The sequence below is a fragment of the Scyliorhinus torazame genome, chromosome 7, assembly GCF_047496885.1.
Source record: "Scyliorhinus torazame isolate Kashiwa2021f chromosome 7, sScyTor2.1, whole genome shotgun sequence".
In the NCBI taxonomy this organism is placed as follows: Eukaryota; Metazoa; Chordata; class Chondrichthyes; order Carcharhiniformes; family Scyliorhinidae; genus Scyliorhinus; species Scyliorhinus torazame.
In genome coordinates, this window is record NC_092713.1 from 203,406,147 (window position 1) to 203,427,901 (window position 21,755).

At 46.8% G+C, this 21,755-nt stretch overlaps 1 protein-coding gene across 1 annotated transcript in view; it reads right to left on the reverse strand.

The window, feature by feature from the left end:
* Window positions 1–1,492: 1,492 nt before the first annotated feature.
* Window positions 1,493–21,755, reverse strand: part of fam53c (family with sequence similarity 53 member C) — a 178,494-nt gene continuing 158,231 nt past the window's right edge. Inside the window, exon 5 of the mRNA XM_072511967.1 lies at window positions 1,493–1,666. Coding sequence (XP_072368068.1) covers window positions 1,508–1,666 — 159 coding nt within the window. The 3' untranslated portion in view covers window positions 1,493–1,507. The remainder of the gene's footprint in view (window positions 1,667–21,755) is intronic.

A 21,755-nucleotide genomic window follows, 5' to 3' on the forward strand; every position in this document is an offset into this window, starting at 1 on the left:
TCATAGTGTTGGCAATTTGCGCCAGAGACGCAAATAAGGTTGCCCTTTTAATATTGAGTGATATTGCTTTTCAGAGTCGCCAGGTATCAGATGATACCACCACAAGGTTCAACCGGATACTGATCAAAGACCCAACAACCAGTCAGTTAGTTCAAGTTCAATAATGGTTTATTTACACACAAAATTAACTCACACATGCAACATAAAAACACTACAAGCTAAATTACACCTAACACTACAACAACCTGTACTTAACTTTCAGGCACCCGGCTTTGGCAGAGGAACAAGGCCTTTGTTCGGATCTGGAGTGGCTGGGTCTGGAGAAGTAACTTCGGTTCTGCTGGGCTCATCCGTCTGGTAGCGGGGTGATCTTGAACTTGCTTCTGGTCGTGGTGCTGCAGTTGGCTTCAGGTATAGGCCGGGCCGAAGAGTGCCAGTGTGCCAGGGCCAAAAGAGATCAAATACGCGGCAGTGTCTCTCTTTATCCTTTGGGGTTTCGTGCTCTTTTGGAGTTCCTTAGCTTTGGACTTAATAATTCGGCAGGCTTCGATTACTGCCTTCGATTTGAGCCAATAAAGGGGCGGGTGCCTTGATGGTTGGGCGTGTCCTGAGCGGTCATTGACCTTGGCTGTTTGGGCTTCCTGGGTGAAGGGAGTGGCGCCGATGTGTCTGGAATTGCATCTGATACCTGAGTACTAGTCCTTTGTCCTGGGGAAATGGACCGTTAGAATGCAAATCGGCTGGGGGTTTTGATACTGTCTGGTTCTCTGTTAGCAAATATACATTTAGGCTCTGAGTTTGCCTGAATCCTGTATTGGCCATATTTCCCTTGAGTCTTTGAAAGTATCCATGTTTCCTTTGTAAGTGGCCATCCCAGATGGCTACAGTCCGTCCTCTTGATCCTAAATGTGAAGCGTGGTGGATCACAATACTGATCCGTCATCTGTTCTTTGGTGTGCCGGGTACCATTGGTCAGGGACAGGTTCTATACTACTCTGTCCTATGTATTGGAGCAGTTACCTAAGTTTTTACTACATCACACATTCATGAATTCTAAAGGGGCACTATAAAACATTTAATCATTATACATTTAACTTCTTTACACAAAGGGGAACCTCTAACTGTCCTTACCTAAACTACACTTATGCGGCTAGCTAATAACCAAAAAAGAACTTATATTACAGTACAAAATTTTTAAGCAATAGCAGCATCACATTCCTACTTAACTTACCACATTTACCGAAACGCGAACTTTATTTGTCAGAAAAGGGTTCAAAAAGAGTGTGGGGTCTGTTGAAGTCCAACAAAGGGGGCTCGGAGTGTATATATCGGGGACTAGGAGGCTCTCCTTCACCATTTTCGAAGTCTAAGTGTCTGAATGACACTGCAGAGTATTGCAATAACTAATAGGGCTTCTACCGTGTATGAGAGGGAATACCATTTTACGATGTTTTTGCACCATGTGGGGGTATCAGTGTTTATTTTCATGGGAGTTGTGGTGTCCGGGCTAGGGGTATCGTGTGGTATGGTTGTGTTTGGGGCCAGTGTGGTGTGGGTTACAGGGGCCGTCGACGCGCGCAACTGTAGTGATCCAACGATGATCATGATGGAGGTCATCAGTTCCGTCTTCATCTTGTCTTTTTGTTTCTTCTATTCTCGTAACGTCCTGGGGGTGCAAGCATAATATCTGTTATTACCTTATTACCTTTGTTTAATATCTCGTTTGTCTGTCTGTTTCTCCTTAATATCAATTTCCCATTAGAATTGTCACCATGTGTGACTCCCTCATTTATTTTTTAAACCAACCATTTTGGAGACAAGACAGCCGAAAAGAACATTCTGTTCAAGTGCGAGTCGATGCGTTGAGTGGGAGGACAATTTCTCCATCCAGGGCTGAGGTAGTTTTTGTAATAGCAGCAAATTTTGTTTCAACCAAGTGTGTTGAATATGTAAATAGCAGTTGGGGTTAGCAACCGACGGGTCGCTGGAAACCAAAGTTGAGTGCAGAGACTGGCAAAGAGCATTCTTTAAACCACACGCAAAAAACCAGATCAGGGGAAACAAAGACCTGCCAGAGACAGTAAAGAGTTTTGAAAAACATTTCCAAGTCAGTGATGGGAACATGGGGTGCGTATGAGCCGCGTCAGGGCAAGAATGGGTGGAATCCCCGGGTAGGGCGGTGATCAGTGCTGTTGCTCCACTACCCGAGCTTGGCTGACCGAATACATAGGGGGTCCTCAGGCAGGGCGGGGATTAGTGCCGTTACTCCACTGCCTGGGTGACCTTACATGAGCAGAAAGATTTTGTAACATATGGACCCCGAGAATGTGCAGACGAGAAATCATGACTGCATCAAGAAATTTAGTGGACGGGTGACATTAATGAAACATCCGAGACTGGAAGAATAAAGTGTATCAAGAAATTCAAGAAATAGAGGCGGGCAGGCTCCATCAGAAAATAGGACACCGTAAATCTCAATCGGTTCCTTTTTCTCATCATCTGGACAACTCAGGGTTCATATCAAAAAGCGTCGTAAAGGGGTTACCATTGAAGTAGGCCATTTTCCAAGGCCATATTTTTATCCCATCTCATCAAACATTCTTCATTTATGAAACTGTTTTATTGGACTGATTGGCACTGTTTAACATTTATTGGACTGTTTTATTGGACTGATTGGCACCGTTTATAATATAATGTGCCCACAATGCAGAAGGGGACACCCGGATGGACATTCGTTTAAATCCCCTTCTGCAATGATGGAAGACACTTGTTCTGCCCAGCAATAACATGAAGCTGCATCTTAAAATGGCCCCATGGCCAGGAGATCGGGATATCTGCGAGTCAAGACCCTGGCAGTGGGATATATGGCACAACTGTATTGCAAAGACTTATGAAAGAATGAAATAATATATTAATAAAATGGCCAAGGCAGGCAAAGAAACCAGAATAGGAGGAATAAAAGAAATGTATAGATTAGATTAGCGTCCCCCACACACACAGCAGGACAAAGATGACATTAACACCTCATCTAGCAAACACAGAAACCAAAGCATAACACAGCCACAGACATCGGAGGTCGATTTAGTTAAGGAGACACATCAGGGAGATAATGGGAAACACATTAAAGAAGGGAAGGACACTCGGAGCAAGCACAGATAATCTCATCAACACGAACACACTCCATACAGATGCAAATTGACAAGGGAGGGACACTCGGAGCAAGCACAGATAATCTCATCAACACGGACACACACCATACAGATGCAAATTGACAAAGATGCATATTCTCAGTTTAAACCTGTCTGAGAGATCTAAATCAAAACTACCCTTTAACTATTATGTATGAGCAAATGTTCCCACTCGAATTTTGATTCCTATAAAAATCCAGAGCGAATGTGTAATTGTTGAGATCAACGTGGGCCAAGCCACTGTTTCTGAGCTGGCTGTGTGGGTCTCCCTGAAGGCTTCAGTAATTGTACAATAAAGAACAATGCTTTGAACCTTGCCTTGAGACTCGGCCTCTTGACTGCACTGGTACAAGGGATTTTTCCCGACAACACCATAATGGGAGTCAGACTCTGAGTCATCACTATCTCCCAGTTGCCAAACCCGTATCTGGCGTTTTGGTGCCGTGGCCGTGTGGGCCGTCGTGAGATCCGAATCGTCGTTCCGTATCAATCGACAAGAGTTATCGCGGTGCCAATGGGGAATTCTTTGGTCAGAAGGGGCGGCAACTGCAAAGGTCAGATTTCTATCGTCGGGCAGTGGCGGTGGCTCTGGTTGTGGCAATGAAAGAGGGCATGAGGGGCCAAACATATCTTGGTCGGGGTTCCTGGGGCTAGAGTGACTGGGGCCTGGGCGGTTGTGCCAATGGTCGTTGATTTCAAGTAAGTCTGGAGTGCTGTCGCTAGCGTCCGAATCAAGTTTAAGGCGGAAAGTTGTTCTTGGGGGCGGGAGACAAGGTCGGGTCTGTGGACGTGCTGTCCTGGCTGGGGGAGGGTCAGACTAGGTTGTCAGTGGGTGGGGTGTAATCGTCTGCTATTGCCAGGGAGACGTGGTGTGAGTGGCTGCACTGAGTTCCATAATCCTTAAGTTGGTTGATATGAAACCATCCTGACTTTCCATTGGGATACGTTATTTTATATACCGAGGGGCTTACTTTATCTGATATCAAGTAGGGTCCTGCAAATTTAGGGTAGAGGAATGAACTGGGGTTATATAGGGAAACCATCACCTGCTGACCGACTGTATACTCTACCAGGTGTACTGTTTGACCAAAGCAGGCCTTACTCTGCTTTTTCCTCGCGCCTAGTCGGACAGCTGCAGCGAGCTGGGCTGCATTAACATTTTCCATTACCTGTTGGACTGCTTTTTCGTGGGTGAGGGCGGTGACTGTGGAGATGGCCAAATCAAGTCCTAATAAATATTCAGTTCTTTCATGGGTTGTCCGGTCATAGGGTGTGGGGGGTGAAACCTGTGGAACTTGATACCGTGTTCCTAATAAACATAAGTGCAAATGGGAGAACTATGTCCCATGTAGTGTTGTGCTGTTGCACCATTTTCCTGATAGTCGTTTGTAGGGTTTTGTTCATACGTTCCACAATGCCGCTGGATTGTTGGTGATAGGCAGTATGGAATTTTTGTTTTATTCCAAAAATCGTCAAAAGGTTCTGCATCACTCTTCCTGTAAAATGCGAACCTTGGTCCGATTCAATGCTGCGGGGGAGTCCCCAGCGTGTAAATATTTGCTGTGTTAAAATCTTGCCTGTTGCCTTAGCCGTGTTCGTCCTGGAAGGAAATGCTTCCACCCATTTTGTGAAGGTGTCGATCACCACCAACACATATTTAAAACCATTTCTGCAGGGAGGGAGGGGACAAATATAATCTAGCTGTAAATTCGTCCATGGGCCATTAACAGGACGGGTGTGTCTTAACTGACCTTTCTTGGAGTATCTGTCTGGATTATTTTGAGCGTAAATTAAACAATTTTCAATATAATGTGTGACGTCTGCTTTTAAATCGGGCCACCAGCACAAAGGTCTTAAGTGGGCAATGGTGGTTTCTATCCCCTGATGTCCGTGTCCGTCATGAAATTGCCAAATAATCTGCTTCCTATCCTGGGTGGGGACCACATAAATTCCATTCTTTAATACAATTCCATCCTGTACTGTCAGTGAGTCCTTGAATTTGTTGTAGGGGCTGGGAAGTTACCGTTTAAAATTTGCTGAAGAGTGTCTTCTGCCTTTTGGGCCTGTGCTAAATCTTGGATATTCTTCTGTGAGACCTGGACTGCGTGTACTGGGGCACTCTCGGGGGGTTGCCAAAAGTGACCGTGTCGTGATCCTGCCTTTGCTAGGGTGTCTGCTTTTACGTTACCGGGTGGGGAGGAACGATGATGGCTTCTAACCTTTATTATGCTGTATTTGCGGTCTTCAGCTGTTTCAAGAATGTGCTTCAGTAATGGCGCTGAGGGTAGGGGTTTACCATCGGCGGATATGAATCCTCTAGATTCCCACAGGGGCAGGAATTCCGTCAAACTGTTGCAGACATATAAACTGTCCGAATATATATCTGCGGGGGTCGGGAAAGAATCTGGGTGCTGCACTATGTATGCAATGGCTGCTAACCCGGCTGCCTGCGATCCTAAATGTCCTGGTAATTTTAGCGATATCTCCTCTAATGCGCGTCCCTGCGCGTCCTCCACATATATACCACATCCTGTAATCCTTTTTCCATTATCAATGGTGGAGGAGCCATCTACATACATTTTTAAAAATGTATCCGTCGGCTGGGTTCTCTGCGGTCTGATGCCTGCTTTTGTGGGTAGCGATTTAGGAATAAAGGGTCCTGTGTTCTGCCTGGTTGCGATGATTTCACACTCATGTGGGGTTCCTTCATACTGCAAATTATCTGCTAAAAATGTGTCTTTGTCCTTTTTACTGTGATGTCCCTTCCTTGTAAGAGTAGGGTCCAGCGTGCTGCTCTAATCTGGCTAATTGAACCGTCCTTTAACCTACCATCTAACAGTAGTTGCGTTGGGGTGTGCTCGGTTAAAATCGTTACGAGGTTGAGGCCTGTGATGTATGCGAAGTACTGAACAGCCCAAAAAACTGCGAGCAAGTGCCTTTTGCAGACTGAAAATCCTTGCTTCACTGGGTCCAAAACTCGTGAGGCATAGGCTACGGGTCCTAAATGATTGTACCTTTCTTGGAGTAGTACAGCCAATAGGGTTCGGTCGGTGGTCACTACTTCTATGGCGTATGGGGAGTGTAGGTCTTGTACCTGCAAAGCTGGGGCTGTACCTAGGGCGTGTTTCAATGCATCAATGGCATCCGTATGCTGTGGAAGCCATTCCCAAGGGGCGTTCTTTTTTAGGAGCTCGGAAAGTGGGGCTACCTTGGTGGCGAAACCGTCTATATGGTTCCTACAGTAACCAACCAGTCCTAAAAATGACCGGAGTGCAGTGACATTATGGGGCAAGGTCAATTTAACAATCAAATCAATCCGTTTTTGCTCTATCTCTCTTTTTCCATACGTGATGACTGTGCCCAAATAAAAGACCTTTTCTTTTAGGATTTGGGCCTTTTTCAGGTTGACTTTACATCCAATTGAGTGTAGGAGACCCAGTAATTCGGAAAGAAGTGAAATGTGCTCTTCCTTGGTGTCAGTTTGTAGGAGCAAGTCGTCCACATACTGAATGAGGCATTCGGGTCAGGAAAATTTGGATAATCCATTTGCCAATTGTCGGTGGAAAATGGAGGGGGGGTTGTGGAAACCTTGCTGAAGGCAAGTCCACGTATATTGATGTCCTTGGAAAGTGAAGGCAAATTTATATTGGCAATTCTTTTCTAATGGCATGGACCAGAAGCCATTGCTAATGTCCAGTCCCGTAAAATACCTTGACTGTAGTCCCTGCTTCAGCATTGTCTCGGGACTCGTGGCAACGGTGGGGTCGGCTAATGGAGTTACTTTATTGAGTTCTCTGTAATCGATGGTCAGTCTCCATGAACCGTCTGGTTTCCTTACGGGCCAAATTGGGGCATTGTTTGTTGAGGCAATGGGCCGAATTACACCTTGGTCTAGCAAACTTTGAATTACTTTTACAATTTCTCTCTCGGCTTGCTGTGGGAAACCGTATTGTTTCTGGGGCTTGGGATCGAGACCTGTAATGGCAATTGTTCCCGGAATTTTTCCGCAATCGTGCTTGTGCTGGGGGAAGAATGCTTTGTGTTTCCTTAGGACCTCTCTAATTGTCCTATCTGTACTAATGGCTTGCGGATCAAACCAATAGTCGCCTACTGAGCAGATTCTGTGTTCGTACTCTCCTACTGTGAGTATGGCGGGGGCTCTCGCTGTTCCAGCCATTTTCCAAACACTCATATTCACAGGGTCAAAGGAAATGTTGTGTGAATCATGAAGTCGATCCCTAAAATGTGTTCTGCTGTTCGAGGCAAATCTACTAAAACAACGGGGTGCTTGACATTAACGTTTCCGATTTGGATATCTACAGAGGCCGTAATATATCCCTATTGGATATGTCCTGTCAATCCGCAAAGAGTGATAGTGTCTGTAGTGGGCCATTTGTCTCGCTAAAACATTGTGGAGGAGTTTAAAGTGGCGCGGGACCCTCCTGTGTCCCAAAGGAACACTACGGGGTGTCCCCGGACTGTGCCTCTGACTACTGGTCTACCTGACTTGTCCCAGAGTTTGTCGCAGACCCAAGTTGGGGAGTCTGAACACTGTCAATCTGTGCTACTTATGGCAGAATTGTCTGGGCGGGCGCTGATACTGTGTATAGGCCTGGCACTGTTCCTATGTGGGGCGTTCGCTTGCTGATTCCATTGCTAGTTCGGGGAGGCATTGCATTCGTGGGCGTAATGTCCCTTTTGTCCGCAATTATAGCATCCCTGTGCTCTGTGGTGCTGTCCATCATGTCTACCTTCGTTTACCCATGCGGAGTCCTGATGTGTCCTTACTGGATTCATGTTTGCTTCTGCCTTCTCCTGCTCTGCCTTTTTATGGAGGGATTGTTCCCAAGCTCTAGAGAGTCTCTTCAGAACCCACACTTCGTTATGTGTGGCGTCTGAGGGGTCAAAATTCGCACAGGCTTTTTGACCTGCTTCTGTAGCATGGGAGACTAAAATACGGGTCCATTTGCTTGTGTTTTCGACATTTAAGTGTGCACGGACTAAATCTCCAAATACCGCTTTGAAGTGTATCCAAAGGCATCCTGCGTATGCAGTCGGATGCTCTCCCTTCATTTGTCTGCAGTGATTTAAACCTTCTAGGGGATCTCCTCTGTTATAACGAATTGCATCTAAAATAGCTGCCTTCATGGGCGAAATTCTCCCGAAACGGCGCGATGTCCGCCGACTGGCGCCCAAAACGGCGCCAATCAGACGGGCATTGCGCCGCCCCAAAGGTGCGGAATGCTCCGCATCTTTGGGGGCCGAGCCCCAACATTGAGGGGCGAGGCCGACGCCGTAGGAATTTCCGCCCCACCAGCTGGCGGAAACGGCCTTTGTTGCCCCGCCAGCTGGCGCGGAAATGACATCTCGGGGCGGCGCATGCGCGGGAGCGTCAGCGGCCGCTGACAGTTTCCCACGCATGCGCAGTGGAGGGAATCTCTTCCGCCTCCGCCATGGTGGAGACCGTGGCGGAGGCGGAAGGGAAAGAGTGCCCCCACGGCACAGGCCCGCCCGCGGATCGGTGGGCTTCCCCCAGGACCCCGCAGCCCTCCCACGCCGCCTTGCCCCGCCGGTAAGGTAGGTGATTTAATTTACGCCGGTGGGACAGGCAATTTATCGGCGGGACTTCGGCCCATCCGGGCCGGAGAATCGAGCGGGGGGTCCCGCCAACCGGCGCGATTCCAGCCCCCGCCGAATATCCGGTGCCGGAGACTTCGGCAACCGGCGGGGGCGGGATTCACGCCAGCCCCCGGCGATTCTCCGACCCGGCGGGGGGTCGGAGAATGTCGCCCCATGTCCTAGAGGCTTCCTCCTCCTACATTCTGTGGATCGGGTAATGCTGAACTAATGGATGGGTCAAGGCTCATCACTATAACTTTCACTTCCTCTGGTTTCCCAGATGGTACATAACTGTCTGTTGTCTTACTCGCTCAAAGAAATGGTGTGGGTCTGCTGTGGGTTGAAATGGTTCAATTTTGGCGCAGGCATCTCTCAATTGGGTGATGGACAATGGGGTGGTGTACACAAAATCGGGTTCATCGTCAATGAACTTGATCTTGAACTTGCTTCTGGTCGTGGTGCTGCAGTTGGCTTCAGGTATAGGCCGGGCTGAAGAGTGCCAGTGTGCCAGGGCCAAAAGAGATCGAACACCTGGCAGTGTCTCTCTTTATCCTTTGGGGTTTCGCGCTCTTTTGGGTGGTGCTTAGCTTTGGGACCACTAATTCGGCAGGCTTCGATTACTGCCTTCGATTTGAGCCAATAAAGGGGCGGGTGCCTTGATGGCTGGGCGTGTCCTGAGCGGTCATTGACCTTGGCTGTTTGGGCTTCCTGGGTGAAGGGAATGGCACTGATGTGTCTGGAATTGTATCTGATACCTGAGTACCAGTCCTTTGTCCTGGGGAAATGGGCCGTTAGAACGCATATCGACTAGGGGTTTCGATACTGTCTGGTTCTCTGTTAGCAAATATACATTTAAGCTCTGAATTTGCCTGAATTCTGTATTGGCCATATTTCCCTTGAGTCTTTGCAAGTATCCTTTGTAAGTGGCCATCCCAGATGGCTACAATAGCTTCAAGGGAAAGAAACAGGTTCTTTGCTGGCTAGAGAGCATCGAGATATCAAATGGGAAGGACACTCCATTAGACTGTACCAAGATCTGAGTGCGAACCTAGCAAAACAAAGAGCTGCTTTCAACAGAGTGAAAGCCATCTTGTATAAAAATGGAGTCAGATTCAGGATGGTCTACCCAGTTTGCCTTTGGGTTACTGTTAGAGGAAAGGACCGCTTTTCTGATATGCCGGATGATGCGGACTCCTTTGTTCAAAAGCTCAAATTGGGCGCTGTTTAATCTGTGTTTAATCTATTTAATGGCCCTGCGTATGGGCATTTCATACTTTGTGTTTTTCATGTTCAGGGTTTGGGTGGGTTCACAACACCTTTGGTTGGATTTGAGGGTTGTCTGCTATTTGGTCATTATTTATTTTCATCAGTTTATTGTTCTTTTTCTCTCTTCATCTTACCATTACCTTTATGGGCATCATACACTCTTTTGACGGATCATCGACCCTTGACGACAATTCTTGGGCCATATAAAGGAATTCCTTCTTTGGCAGCTAATAGATGATAAAGATGGTCATTGATATTGTCGGCACAAACTTCCAATATCCAATATTGCAATTCAGAGCAGCATGAAAATGCTGATGCTTTGTCATGATTGCCAGTACAAGTCAAACATGAACCGATCGAACATTTTGTCAACATCCTGGACTGAATTCTCCGCCGGCGGGATGCTCCGTTTTGCCAGCAGCCCGGGGGTTTCCCGACGGAGTGGGGCTGCCCCACAATGGGAAACCCCATTGACTGGCCGGCGTAACGGAGCATCCCGCTGGCGGGGTGAAATAGAAATGTGGCGGGGCAGAGAATCCAGGCCCCTGTATTTCTCACTCATGGGTAATGTACCTGTGACTTCACCTCAAGTTCAAAGATATCCAAGAACCGATCCAGTGTTGGGGAAGGGGATGGACTTGGTCCGAAAAGGAATGTTATCAGATTTTGATCAGAAAAATCCAGACCTCATGCCCTACATCACACAAAGTCTTGAGTTGACAGTGCAGAATGGAGTTATGTTGTGGGGAATCCATGTGATTATTGCGCAGTAGAGTCCTTGACCAACTGCATGAGGGACATCCCTGTGCGATGAGGATAAAGGAATTGGCACTGAGTTATTTTTGGTGGCCAGGATTAGATGCTCACATTTAAGAGAAAGTTGGGCAATGTCAATCCTGTGCAAAACTAAGGAACACTCCACCATTACATCTGTGTGAATGGCCGACACATCCGTGGCAGAAAAGACACATAGATTATGCTGATCCACTGGAGGGTCTCATGTTCTTAGTGATTGTGGATGTGCACTCGAAATGGCCAGGAGTCAAGTTAATGAAGTCAATGACGACTGAGCAGCTCATTGAGAAACTGGGTAAAATATTTGCAGGATTTAGAACACTGCAGGAGATTATAAGTGACAATGATATTCAATTTACTTCGAAGGAGTTGGAGGACCACTTAAAGGGGAACTGTATACATCATATCAATTCAGCTCCATATCATTCAGCAGCGAATGGATTGGCCGAACGTTTTGTGCAATCATTGAAGCATTATCCAAGCATCAAAGGTCTTGGGGACATTGGCAAGAAGAGTAAACAAGTTCCTAATATCTTACCAGAACACTGTAAATGTTACCATGCAATGCTGTTGCTCAAGAGAAAACTATAAACAGCTTGGTTTGTTAACTCCATGAGAGCTTGAGGATAAGGGGTATATCTTTTTGGACTGAGGTGAGGAGAAATTTCTTCACCCAGACAATTCACTACCACAGAAAGTAGTTGAGGCGAAAACGTTGTGTAATTTCAAGAAGGAATTAGATATAGCTCTTGGGGCTAAAGGAATCCAGGGATATTGGGGAAGGCAGGATCAGAATATCGAACGTGATGATCAGCCATGATCATAATGAATGGCAGAGCAGGCTTGAACGGCCGAAAGGCCTCCTCCAGCTCCTATTTTCTTTGTATGTTTCTAAACACGAATTGCTAGGAGGAAGAAAATCTCTTAAAAGTGTGCATTCAACCAGGGAGAGAGAGTGTTAGCTGGGAGCAGCACCACCACCGCGAAATAGGTGCCTGCTGTGATCCTAGCAAAGATAGGTCCAATACCATACATCGTACAGACGGATGATGAAAGAGTTTGGCGATGCCATGCGAATCAGCTACTTGCTTCACAAAGTGAGTTCGCAGGAATTTCTCAAGAAGATTTAGCCTTGGAAAATCTCGAGCGCTACACTTCAGAACACAAACTAGAAACAGTGACAAGTTCAGATTCTGTTTCTGAGGACTTTTCAATGCCTTTGGTGGCAGATACTGGAATAACTACTCAAGAAATATCATTTACAGAAAGGAATGAGGACACTTCTGAGGTCTCAAGTAGCCAAGTTCAAGAACACCTAATTCTACCAAAAAGGAATAGATGTCCACCACAGAGACTGTCTTATTTAATTGTATACATGTATAGATATGTATAAGTGGATCTGCTGATTGTCATTGCATTAACGAAGTACAGGGGTGTTATGTATCAGGGAATACATGTTATGCATCATGTGATGTGTAGTGACGTCAACAGAATGTTTGCTTGGGCTTTGGGCAGATCACCATCTTTGGTTATATAAGCAGCACCTCTTAATAATCCTCTCATGTTACATGTTACAAGAATGCAGATTGTGGGCAACTTCATACTGTCAGGATGTCACACAATTTTGAACAGGCTTGATGGTCCTGACGCTGAGTATCAATGATTATCTTAGCTCCTGATTTTGGGAGTTGCTGATTAACTACGTTTGACACTTAGCTGCACTGACCCGATTGTCTGAGCTCTGACTGTTTTTTGCAGCTGTTGACAAGGGAGATGGAAGAACTACCAAGGCATGCACTCATGTTCAATGTTCAGCAACTCTGGAATGTGGATATGGATGAACATCAGGCAAAAACAGACCACACCTGGTAATGATGGCTCGCACAGTATAACAGAACCCACCCCCACCCCAAGACTCACTGCCCAGACTCATATATGAAGAATGGCTACTGGACTGGAGGACTGCAGGCACCTGTGGGTTGGTCTTGCAGGGGTCTTAATGTCAGCATAGCAGGAGAAAAGACTGGAGCGAAATAGGCCAACCGACAGGTGCAGAAATTTGTAGATATTAAAACATTTATATCTGCAGAATGTTAAAATTCAAGAGAACGCACAACCTGAATAACCATTCATATAAAGCCTCAAGAAGTAGGCCCACCGGCACATTTTCAGGGCATATAGAAACAGGCAATAAATGTAGACTTGCTGGCCTCACTGATACCTCAACAGCCAGGCAGTGAACAGGTCAAGAAACATTTATTAGACTGACATTCATGAAATCTTTGAGCTTTCAATGCTTAGAATTTCAATACAAATTAAGCTTATACGAGTGGTTTACCCACAGCATTTCACATGAACAATCGTGAATTAGGGTTCGGAGCAGGGCTGCGATGGTTAGGTGCCGAGCTGCCTGTCCCTTTAAGGCGAGTGTTCAAGCACTCCCTGTTGGGATGCAAGACACTAATGTTCCTTGTGAGTTTCCATAAAAGCTGAGCATGAAATGGCTCTTTTTAAAGATTACATAACACCTAGAATAGAAGAGTGCCATTTGAAGTATTGTATAATACTTAATATGACAGGTGTGAATTAGATGGGAGATTTTTGAATATGCAATAACATAAACATAAACAAGTAAACTGTATTTACTGTGAAACACCTCATAAAAAAGTCAAAATTACTTAAAATGTGAAACCAGCCATTTATGTAGCAGGATTGAAGTTAGAATTCACCCTGCAAAAATGTCTTTGTTTCTGAGACTGGTTTACTCAACATGTGGAAGTCCACAGTTGCCCCTTAAATTTGTTCAAACTGCCCCGTTTACAATTCGAACACCCCACTGCATATCGGGTTTCCGAGATGATTTATTGCAAGTTGGTGTTGGAAAACATTGAACACATTCCTGGGAGATGGCAACAGTTCAGCTTTGAAGTATTCAAAACTTATTCAAAGCAGTGATTACCGTACACTGCATGCTTTAGATACCTAAAGCGCACTGGCAACCCAGCCTCAGAACTGCGAGAGTAGACATGACAGTAGTACATAGTTACAGTGTTTTAAACAGATTGGTAGATATCTACATAGTCTGAGAGCGATTTGGGTGGATCGGAGGTACCCCAATCTATTACAGCAAATGGACAGAATAGGCAATTTGGCAAGTTACAGCCAAGTAACCAAGCATAAGTTAGCGTCTATGATTGATACACATAAAATATATCACGTACACAAAAACAAGCCTGCACAGGCAATGATATATAACTGCAAGCCATTCAGAGTATGAGGTTCCAGTGCCACACACCCCTAACTGTTTGCATCTCTGTGTATATGTGTGGTTTGCATTAATGTTTTCTTTGTTGAATCTTCACACTTTTTTTTTCCCTTTGGGGAATAGTGCGGAAGTGGTGGAAGGAGCTGATCAACATCCCAAGTGATGGACTCTCCTTCCATGGACAACAAGTCCTGGCGTTGGACACAAACCCAGAGCTTCTGGCTCAAGGGTAAGGGATGCTGCCCGCTGCGTGCGAGGGCCCCCCTCGGTGTATTAATGTGACACTTACTGATGGGTTAGAAATCATTGCTGTTCCCCTTACAGTTGTTGCATTGGACTCTGCACGAGCAGGATGCAATCTTCATGCTCCAGAATGGTAGATCTTAGATTGTGTGGCCCACAGTTTAACAATGAGCATATTTTACACTGAGTTTACATATGATTCCAATATTTCCTGTCAGTTCAACATGGAAATACCGTATGCAAAAACAGACTTTTTAAAAAAAGATTCCCAGTTTTAATCATTAAAACATTCTTTTTCTTGCTCTTGTTCCTTTTTATTTATTCCATGGCTCAGTTCTTTCAATTTTCCTCCTGTAACCCTCTTCTCCTAAACGCTGCCATCTGATTTAAAAGTTGGCAGTAGTGGCTCTTAATGACTCACCAACTTAATTTGGGGATTGGGCAGTCACCCATACCAGGCTGGCCTGACCTTTTACTCACCTAACCCCCTTGGTGGCACCATGAGCTAACAATCAACACCAGGAATCACTGCTGATTCTTTCCTCCATTCTCTAACCTGGGGGTGCTGAGGCAAATGGGCTGTCCTGCTACAATTAATTAACCCAGAAACAAAGAGCATTTGTAAGAACAGTGCAATTATCTCACTCTCTTAGTCTTCCCATATGGCCCTGCAGATTCTTTCGCCCCTGCTGACAACCTCTCTGCCAACTCCAACAAAGCATTTCCCAATTTCCTTTTTGAATCTGGATCCACCACCTTTTTGACACTTAACGTTGCAATCACCCACTGGACCATCATGGAACTGGCAAAGATGAGAGCTGGATTCAACCGGGTCAAGGCTGCTCCAAGAAGGGGGCGAAGTTCGGGATGCTGTACCAGGCCCACCTTTGGGTGACCCACAATGGCCGCGAGTGTTATTTTGGAACACCGGAGGAGGCAACGGGGTTTTTGAGAGACAATGAACTGTCAAGAGAGGGGGGAAATTGAACTTTGGAGGAAGTGTGAGGTGGTGTTGGTTCTCCCTGCCCCTCATTTTGTTGTATTTCTTTGTGCTCTTTTTTGGGTGATGGCCAGGGGAGAACCTCTCTTCCCTCAGGGGCCGATTAGCTTTTCTATGGGGTTCTTTGGTGGGAGGCCAGAGGACTGTGGAGGGCAAGTGCATTCTTTTTTTCCTTTTCATTGTTATTGTTGTTTGCACTGTGGAGGTGTGCGAGCCTGTGGGTGGGTGGGGGGGGGGGAGGGAAGAGAGAGAGAGAGAGGAGGGAATCAATGGAGGGTAGGATGCTTGGTGCAGTAGGCAGGGGCTGACAAGCTAGCTGAGCGAGCTAGTTCATGCGAGCGCTGCTGGGTTCTGCAGGTAGATAGGAGGTACTCGGAGGCCCTGGAGGCAGGGTTGTTGAAGGAACGGTGAAGCTCCAGATGGAGTTCCGGTTGGTGTCTATAGGGAAGGCAGTGGGGCAGTTACTGACGGCCACGGGAGTGTGTATGAATAAGATGCTAAGGCGAGAAGGATGCTGGCCCACCAACTTGGGAAGCAGGAGGCTAGTTCACGGGAGCGCAATGTCACACCTGTCACATTTTCAGTTATATACAATACTTCAAATGGCACTCATCTATTCTAGGTGTTATGCAATCTTTAAAAAGAGAAGGCGGTTAGAGTGCTGGAGGGGGATGGGATTATTGTTTTGTTTAGGGAAGGGGAGGGGGGAAGACGGCTTGCGATGGTGAGGCTATTGATGTGCAATAAGGAGGGAGTTGGTGATGGTGGACATCTGAAGGCGGGCCTGGAGGTCTGCGGGACGCGAGCTGGCCCAAGAAAGGTTATGGTTGATCGGCAGGCGAGGGGGGCAGGGTGACCCCTGATCAGGCTGGTCACATGGAACGTGACAGATCTGAATAGGCCAATCAGGCAGTTGCACGTGTTCGGACACCTGAGGAGCTTGAACGCAGATGTGGTATTTTTACAGGAAACTCATTTGAAGATTGGGGAGCAGACTAGGCCAAGGAAGGTCTGGTTAGGGCAGGTTTTCCATTCGGGGTTGGATTTGAAGATGCGGGGTGGTGGCGGGGCTGATAAATAAGCAGGTACCGTTTGAGGTGGGAATATAATAGCAGATTTGGGGGAGAAAGTTCATGATGGGGAGCGGGAAACTGGAGGGGATGCCAGTGTCCCTGGTAAATGCCCCAAATTGGGATGATGTCGAATTCATGAGGCGGGTGTTGGGAAAGATTCTGCACCTGGACTTGCACTGGTTGATTATGTGGGGGGGACTTTAATATGGTTATCGAGCCGAGATTGGACCAGTCGAGTCTGCGGCCGGGGGGGGGGGGGGGGGGGGGGGGGGGGGGGTGTCGGCGGTGGCAAAAAAGCTTAAGGGGTTCATGGAGCGCATGGGGAGGGGGGGGGGGGTGGAACGATGGAGGTTTGGGAGGCAGAGGGCGAAGGAATTTTCATGCTTCTCCCATGTGCACAGGGTGTACTCGCAGGTCGATTTCTTCGTGGTGGATAAGACTTTGCTGGCAGGGGTGGTCTACTCGAGGTATTTGCCAATTGTGGTCTCGGACCACGCCGCACTGTGCCCACATTGGAAATTAAACGTAGGGTTGTTAGCAGATGAGGAGGCGTGTGAGCAGGTGAGGACTGCCATTCGGGGGTATGTGTAGCTGAATGACACAGGTGAGGTTTCGGCTCCCACATTATGGGAGGTGCTTAAGGCAGTGGCCAGAGGGGAGTTTATATCGATCCGGGCATATAGGGATAGGACGGAGCGGGCAGAGATCATTAGGCTGGTGGATGAGATTCTGTGGATGTACTACGGGGGCTGGGTTATTGAAGGAACGTCAAAGTTCCAGATGGAGTTCAGGTTGGCGTCTACGGGGCAGTTACGGAGGCCAGGGGTCAGTGTATGAATAAGGGGAGAAGGCAGGTAGGAAGCTGGCCCACCAACTTCGGAAACAGGAGGCAGCAAGGGAGATCGGAAAAGTGAAGGATGGGAGGGGAAGGGTGGTCTTGGACCCAGTGGGGGTGAATGGGACATTTGAGGAATTCTATAAGAGGCTGTATGAATCGAAGCCCCCAGTGGGAGGAGAGGGAATGCGGCGATTTCTGGACGGGTTAGAGTCCCCAAAGTGTAGGGGGATCTGGTAGAGGAGTTGGGGGCACCCATTGGATTGGTGGAGGTGATGGAGGGTATGGGGGAAATGCAGGCAGGGAAGGCCCCAGGCCCAGATGGGTTTCCAGTAGAATTTTACAAAAGGTTCTCGGGGAATCTGGGGCCCTGCTGGTTAGGGCATACAGTGAGGTGAGGGGGAAGGGGTGCTTCCCCCGACGTTATCGCAAGCTTCAATATCCTTAATTTTGAAGCAGGACAAGGACCTGGAGAAGTGCGTGTCTTCCTGCCCGATAGCGCTGCTAAATGTGAATGCCAAGTTGTTGGCAAAGATCTTGGCCTCGCGGATTGAAGACTGTGTCCTGGGGGTGATAGGGGAAGGCCAGACGAGGTTTGTAAAGGGGAGACATCAGTCGGCGCTTATTGAATGTGATTATGATACCCCCGGAGGGACAGGAGGTGGAGGTGGCGGTTGCTATGGATGCGGAGGCCTTTAATCGGGTACTTGATTGGGAAGTACTGGGACGGTTCGGGTTGGGGCAGAGGTTTGTGGATTGGGTCCGGGTGTTATATAGGGTGCTGGTAGTGAGTGTAAGGATGAATTGGGTGAGTTTGGGATATTTTGGATTGCACAGTTGGACAGAGCAGGGATGCCCATTCTCCCATTGCTTTTTGCCTTGCTGATAGAGCCACTGGCAATGGCGCTTAAGAGCGTCAGGGAGTTGGAGAGGGATGGAGCATAGGGTTTCGCTATACGCAGACGATCTGTTGCTTTACATTTTGGACCCACTGGGAGGTATCGGGGGGGGGGGGGGGGGGGGAGAGAATGAGCATCTTAGAGGAATGTGGCCGGTTTCCTGGGTATACATTAAACAAAAGGCATCTTGACAAAGACATGGATAGGATAGGTATAGAGTGATACGGCACTAGGAAGTGCTGAAGGTTTTGGCCATCATGACCGGTACAGGGTTTGGAGGGCCGAAGGGCCTGTTTCTGTGCTGTATTGTTCTTTGTTCTTATATAAATACCGCGACAGCTACCAGAGCAGGTTAGAGGCTAGGATTTCTGCGGCGAGTAACTCACCTCCTGATTCTCCAAAGCCTGTCCACCACCTACAAGGCACAAGTCAGGAGTGTGATGGAATATTCTCCACTTTCCTGGATAAAGGCAGCTCCAACAACACTGAAGAGGCTCAACACCATCCAGGACAAAGCAGCCTGCTTGATTTGCACCCCTTCCACATTCACTCCCTCCACCACTGATGAACAGTGGCAGCAATGTGTACCTGACTTGGAAATATATCACCGTTCCTTCACTGTGGTTGGGTCAAAATCTTGGAACACCCTCTCTAACAGTACTCTGGATGTACTTAATCCACATGGACTGCTGCGGTTCAAGAACACAGCTCACCATCACCTTCTCAAGGGTAGTTAGAGATGGACAACAAATGCTGGCCTAGCCAGTGAAGCCCACATCCCCTAAAAATTAATTTTAAATAAAGCAATGCACTGGCATGGCAACCCATACAGTGTTAACGGAATGGGACTTGAACCCACAACCTTCTGACTCAGAGACGAGAGCTCCTGAGCAACAACTGATGCCCTACAACAGGTACATTTCCTCAGCAAGCAACTGCCAATCCTAGTGTGAAGGCAAGAGTGCTATCATCAATAGCGACAAGAGGTTAAAAACCCATCTATGAGCTTGACGGAAAAAATGAAGCACTCGAACGGCTGGACATTTGTTTGCGAAATCACTTTTGTAGCAAAGAAAATGGAAAAAGGACAGGACAAAACAGATTTAAATGTCTATATCCTGTGGTTGCTGGAGAATACTGTATAAACGTATAGTACCCAAGGGGTAATACTACCTCCATGGCCAGCTGTAATAATATCAGTCCACTTCTGTCTTCAATGCAATGGGAGCAAATAGCTGGAACATCTGTGATGCAAAGGGATAAGCAGAGGCAGCTGAGGTACTCCCAACGAAGTGAAGAGCTAATTTAATCATTGAACACGGCATATGCTGAAGCTGAATGGATAACAGCCTAATCTCAGGATGTATAAATATCTTTTTAAAAGTCCCTGCAAATCTGAAATCCCAGAAAATCCAAAGGAGGGACCTCTGTAACTAGTCTTTTCCTCAAGAGGCTAGCAGGAAATGCACAGAACTCCAGTGTCTTAATCTAAAGGTAGGATCACAATCAAGTCAAATGATTTGTAATGCATGAGCTCAAGCTGTGTAATTGTGGTGGTTGCGTTGGGGGCAGGGGTTAATTTTTCTGCAGCTCAGCCCAGCTCCTTTGGAGAGCAATTCAGATCTTACAGCTTTTCATCACACATTAACAATGCCAACAAAATTGCTCTGTGATGGGAGAAGGCACTTCAGTGCACAGCTAGTTAGCATTCCAGAGGGAGGTTTTTGCCCTGTTGCCCCCGTCAAACACAGCGGTATCAACGTCTGCTGAGTAGATGCAGTCCTGTCGTAGCCCTACTGTGGAGAAGGCAAACTAGAATCGATCCCAGTGTGACTGATGGCTACTGAAGAGAGGGCTGCAACATGCTCCTGAAAAAGTATAAGTCGACTCCATTTTCGTTGGATTGACGCAGGCTGGGGGCTCCCCCTCAGTTTGTTTCAGCCACGAGGAAAGCTTCAGTTCACCTGGGAAAATAAGCCAGTGATCCGACTACCAACCAAGAGGTTGTCGGAGTTTCCTTTCCAGGCACAACACCTATACTTCCTCAAGAAAGCTAAGGAAATTTGGCATGTCCACACTGACTCTTACCAACTTTTACAGGTGCACCACTGAAAGCATCCTATCTGGCTGCATCAAAGCCTGGTATGCTGGGGCCCCCAAGACCACAAGAAACTTCAGAGCTGTGAACACCGCCCTGTCCATCACACAAACTCGCCTCCCATCCATTGACTTGGGAAAGCGGGCAGCATAATCAAAGACCCCTCCCACCCAGCTTACTCAGTCTTCCAAGTTCTTCCATCGGGCAGGAGATACAAAAGTCTGAGAACATACACAAACGGATTCAAAAACAGCTTCTGCCCCTCCTAAACGACCCTCTTATGGACTGATCTGATTAATACTACACTCCTCTATGCTTCACCTGATGCCGGTTTACATTGTGTACCTTGTGGTGCCCTATTAAGTATTTTCTTTTCATGTACCAAATGATCTGTTTGAGCTGCACGCAGAAAAATACTTTTCACCGTACCTCGGTACACGTTACAATAAACAAATCCAATTACATTGGACTGAGCCACAGGCTGGAATCTATTCTGAATGATTCAGAGGTTTTTTATTTCGATGAAAACCCAAGAGTTACAGGATTTTAATTAAGGGGTTCCTACATTACAACATCGAACACACTTCCAAAACTACTTCACTGGTTCTAAAGTATCAGGTTTTTAAAATGGTTCATGTGCAGAATAGAGTAGACCCAGGAGAGAGATACAGGCTGGAATTTGGTTGAGGGGTTTACACAGGAGTGAAACTTCAGCTGTTTGCCAGAACATGTGGCATCAAGGGACAAGTAGCAGAATTGATAGCAAGTTGGCTACGAAAACAGAATACATACAGTCAGAGGTGAAAGGTAGTTACTAGAAAATGGTGGGAAGTAGGATTCCACAAGGAGGGAGTGCTGGGACTGCTGCTGATCACATTTTACTTAAATGATTTGGACTCAGCTATTGGGATGTATGATTTCAAAATTTACAGGTGACACCAAATTTGGATGCAAGAGTACTGTGGCCAAATGCAGTATGGCATTCATCAACGTGCAGAATGGGTATGTAACTGGCAAATGCATCAATAAGTGCATGGCCATGCACCTTGGTAGGAAGAATTAGGTGGTCACTTACTCCTTAAAAATTAAGTATGTTAATGGCAAAGAGAACAGCGTACAGATGCACAGGTCCCAAAGTAGTAATAAAGGTTAATAAAGTTGCAAAAATGCAAACACGCCACAGTGGTCCATTTCTAAAGGGGTGGAACTGAAAGGCAGAGAAGTTGTTTAAATTTGCATTGAACCTTATTCAAACTACTTTTGGGAAACTGCGAATCATTGTGCTCTCCATATTAAGGTTATTGAGGTACTGGAGAAGTGCAACAAAACAAAATTCATGAGCATGATACCGGAGCAGAGAGATTATCACTTTCGTGAAACATTCAACAGGCTGGGGATCTTTGCTCTAGAAAAGAGAAGACTGATACAGGTCAGGATTATGGAAGTATTTTGATAAAGATGTTTTCAGCTGCAG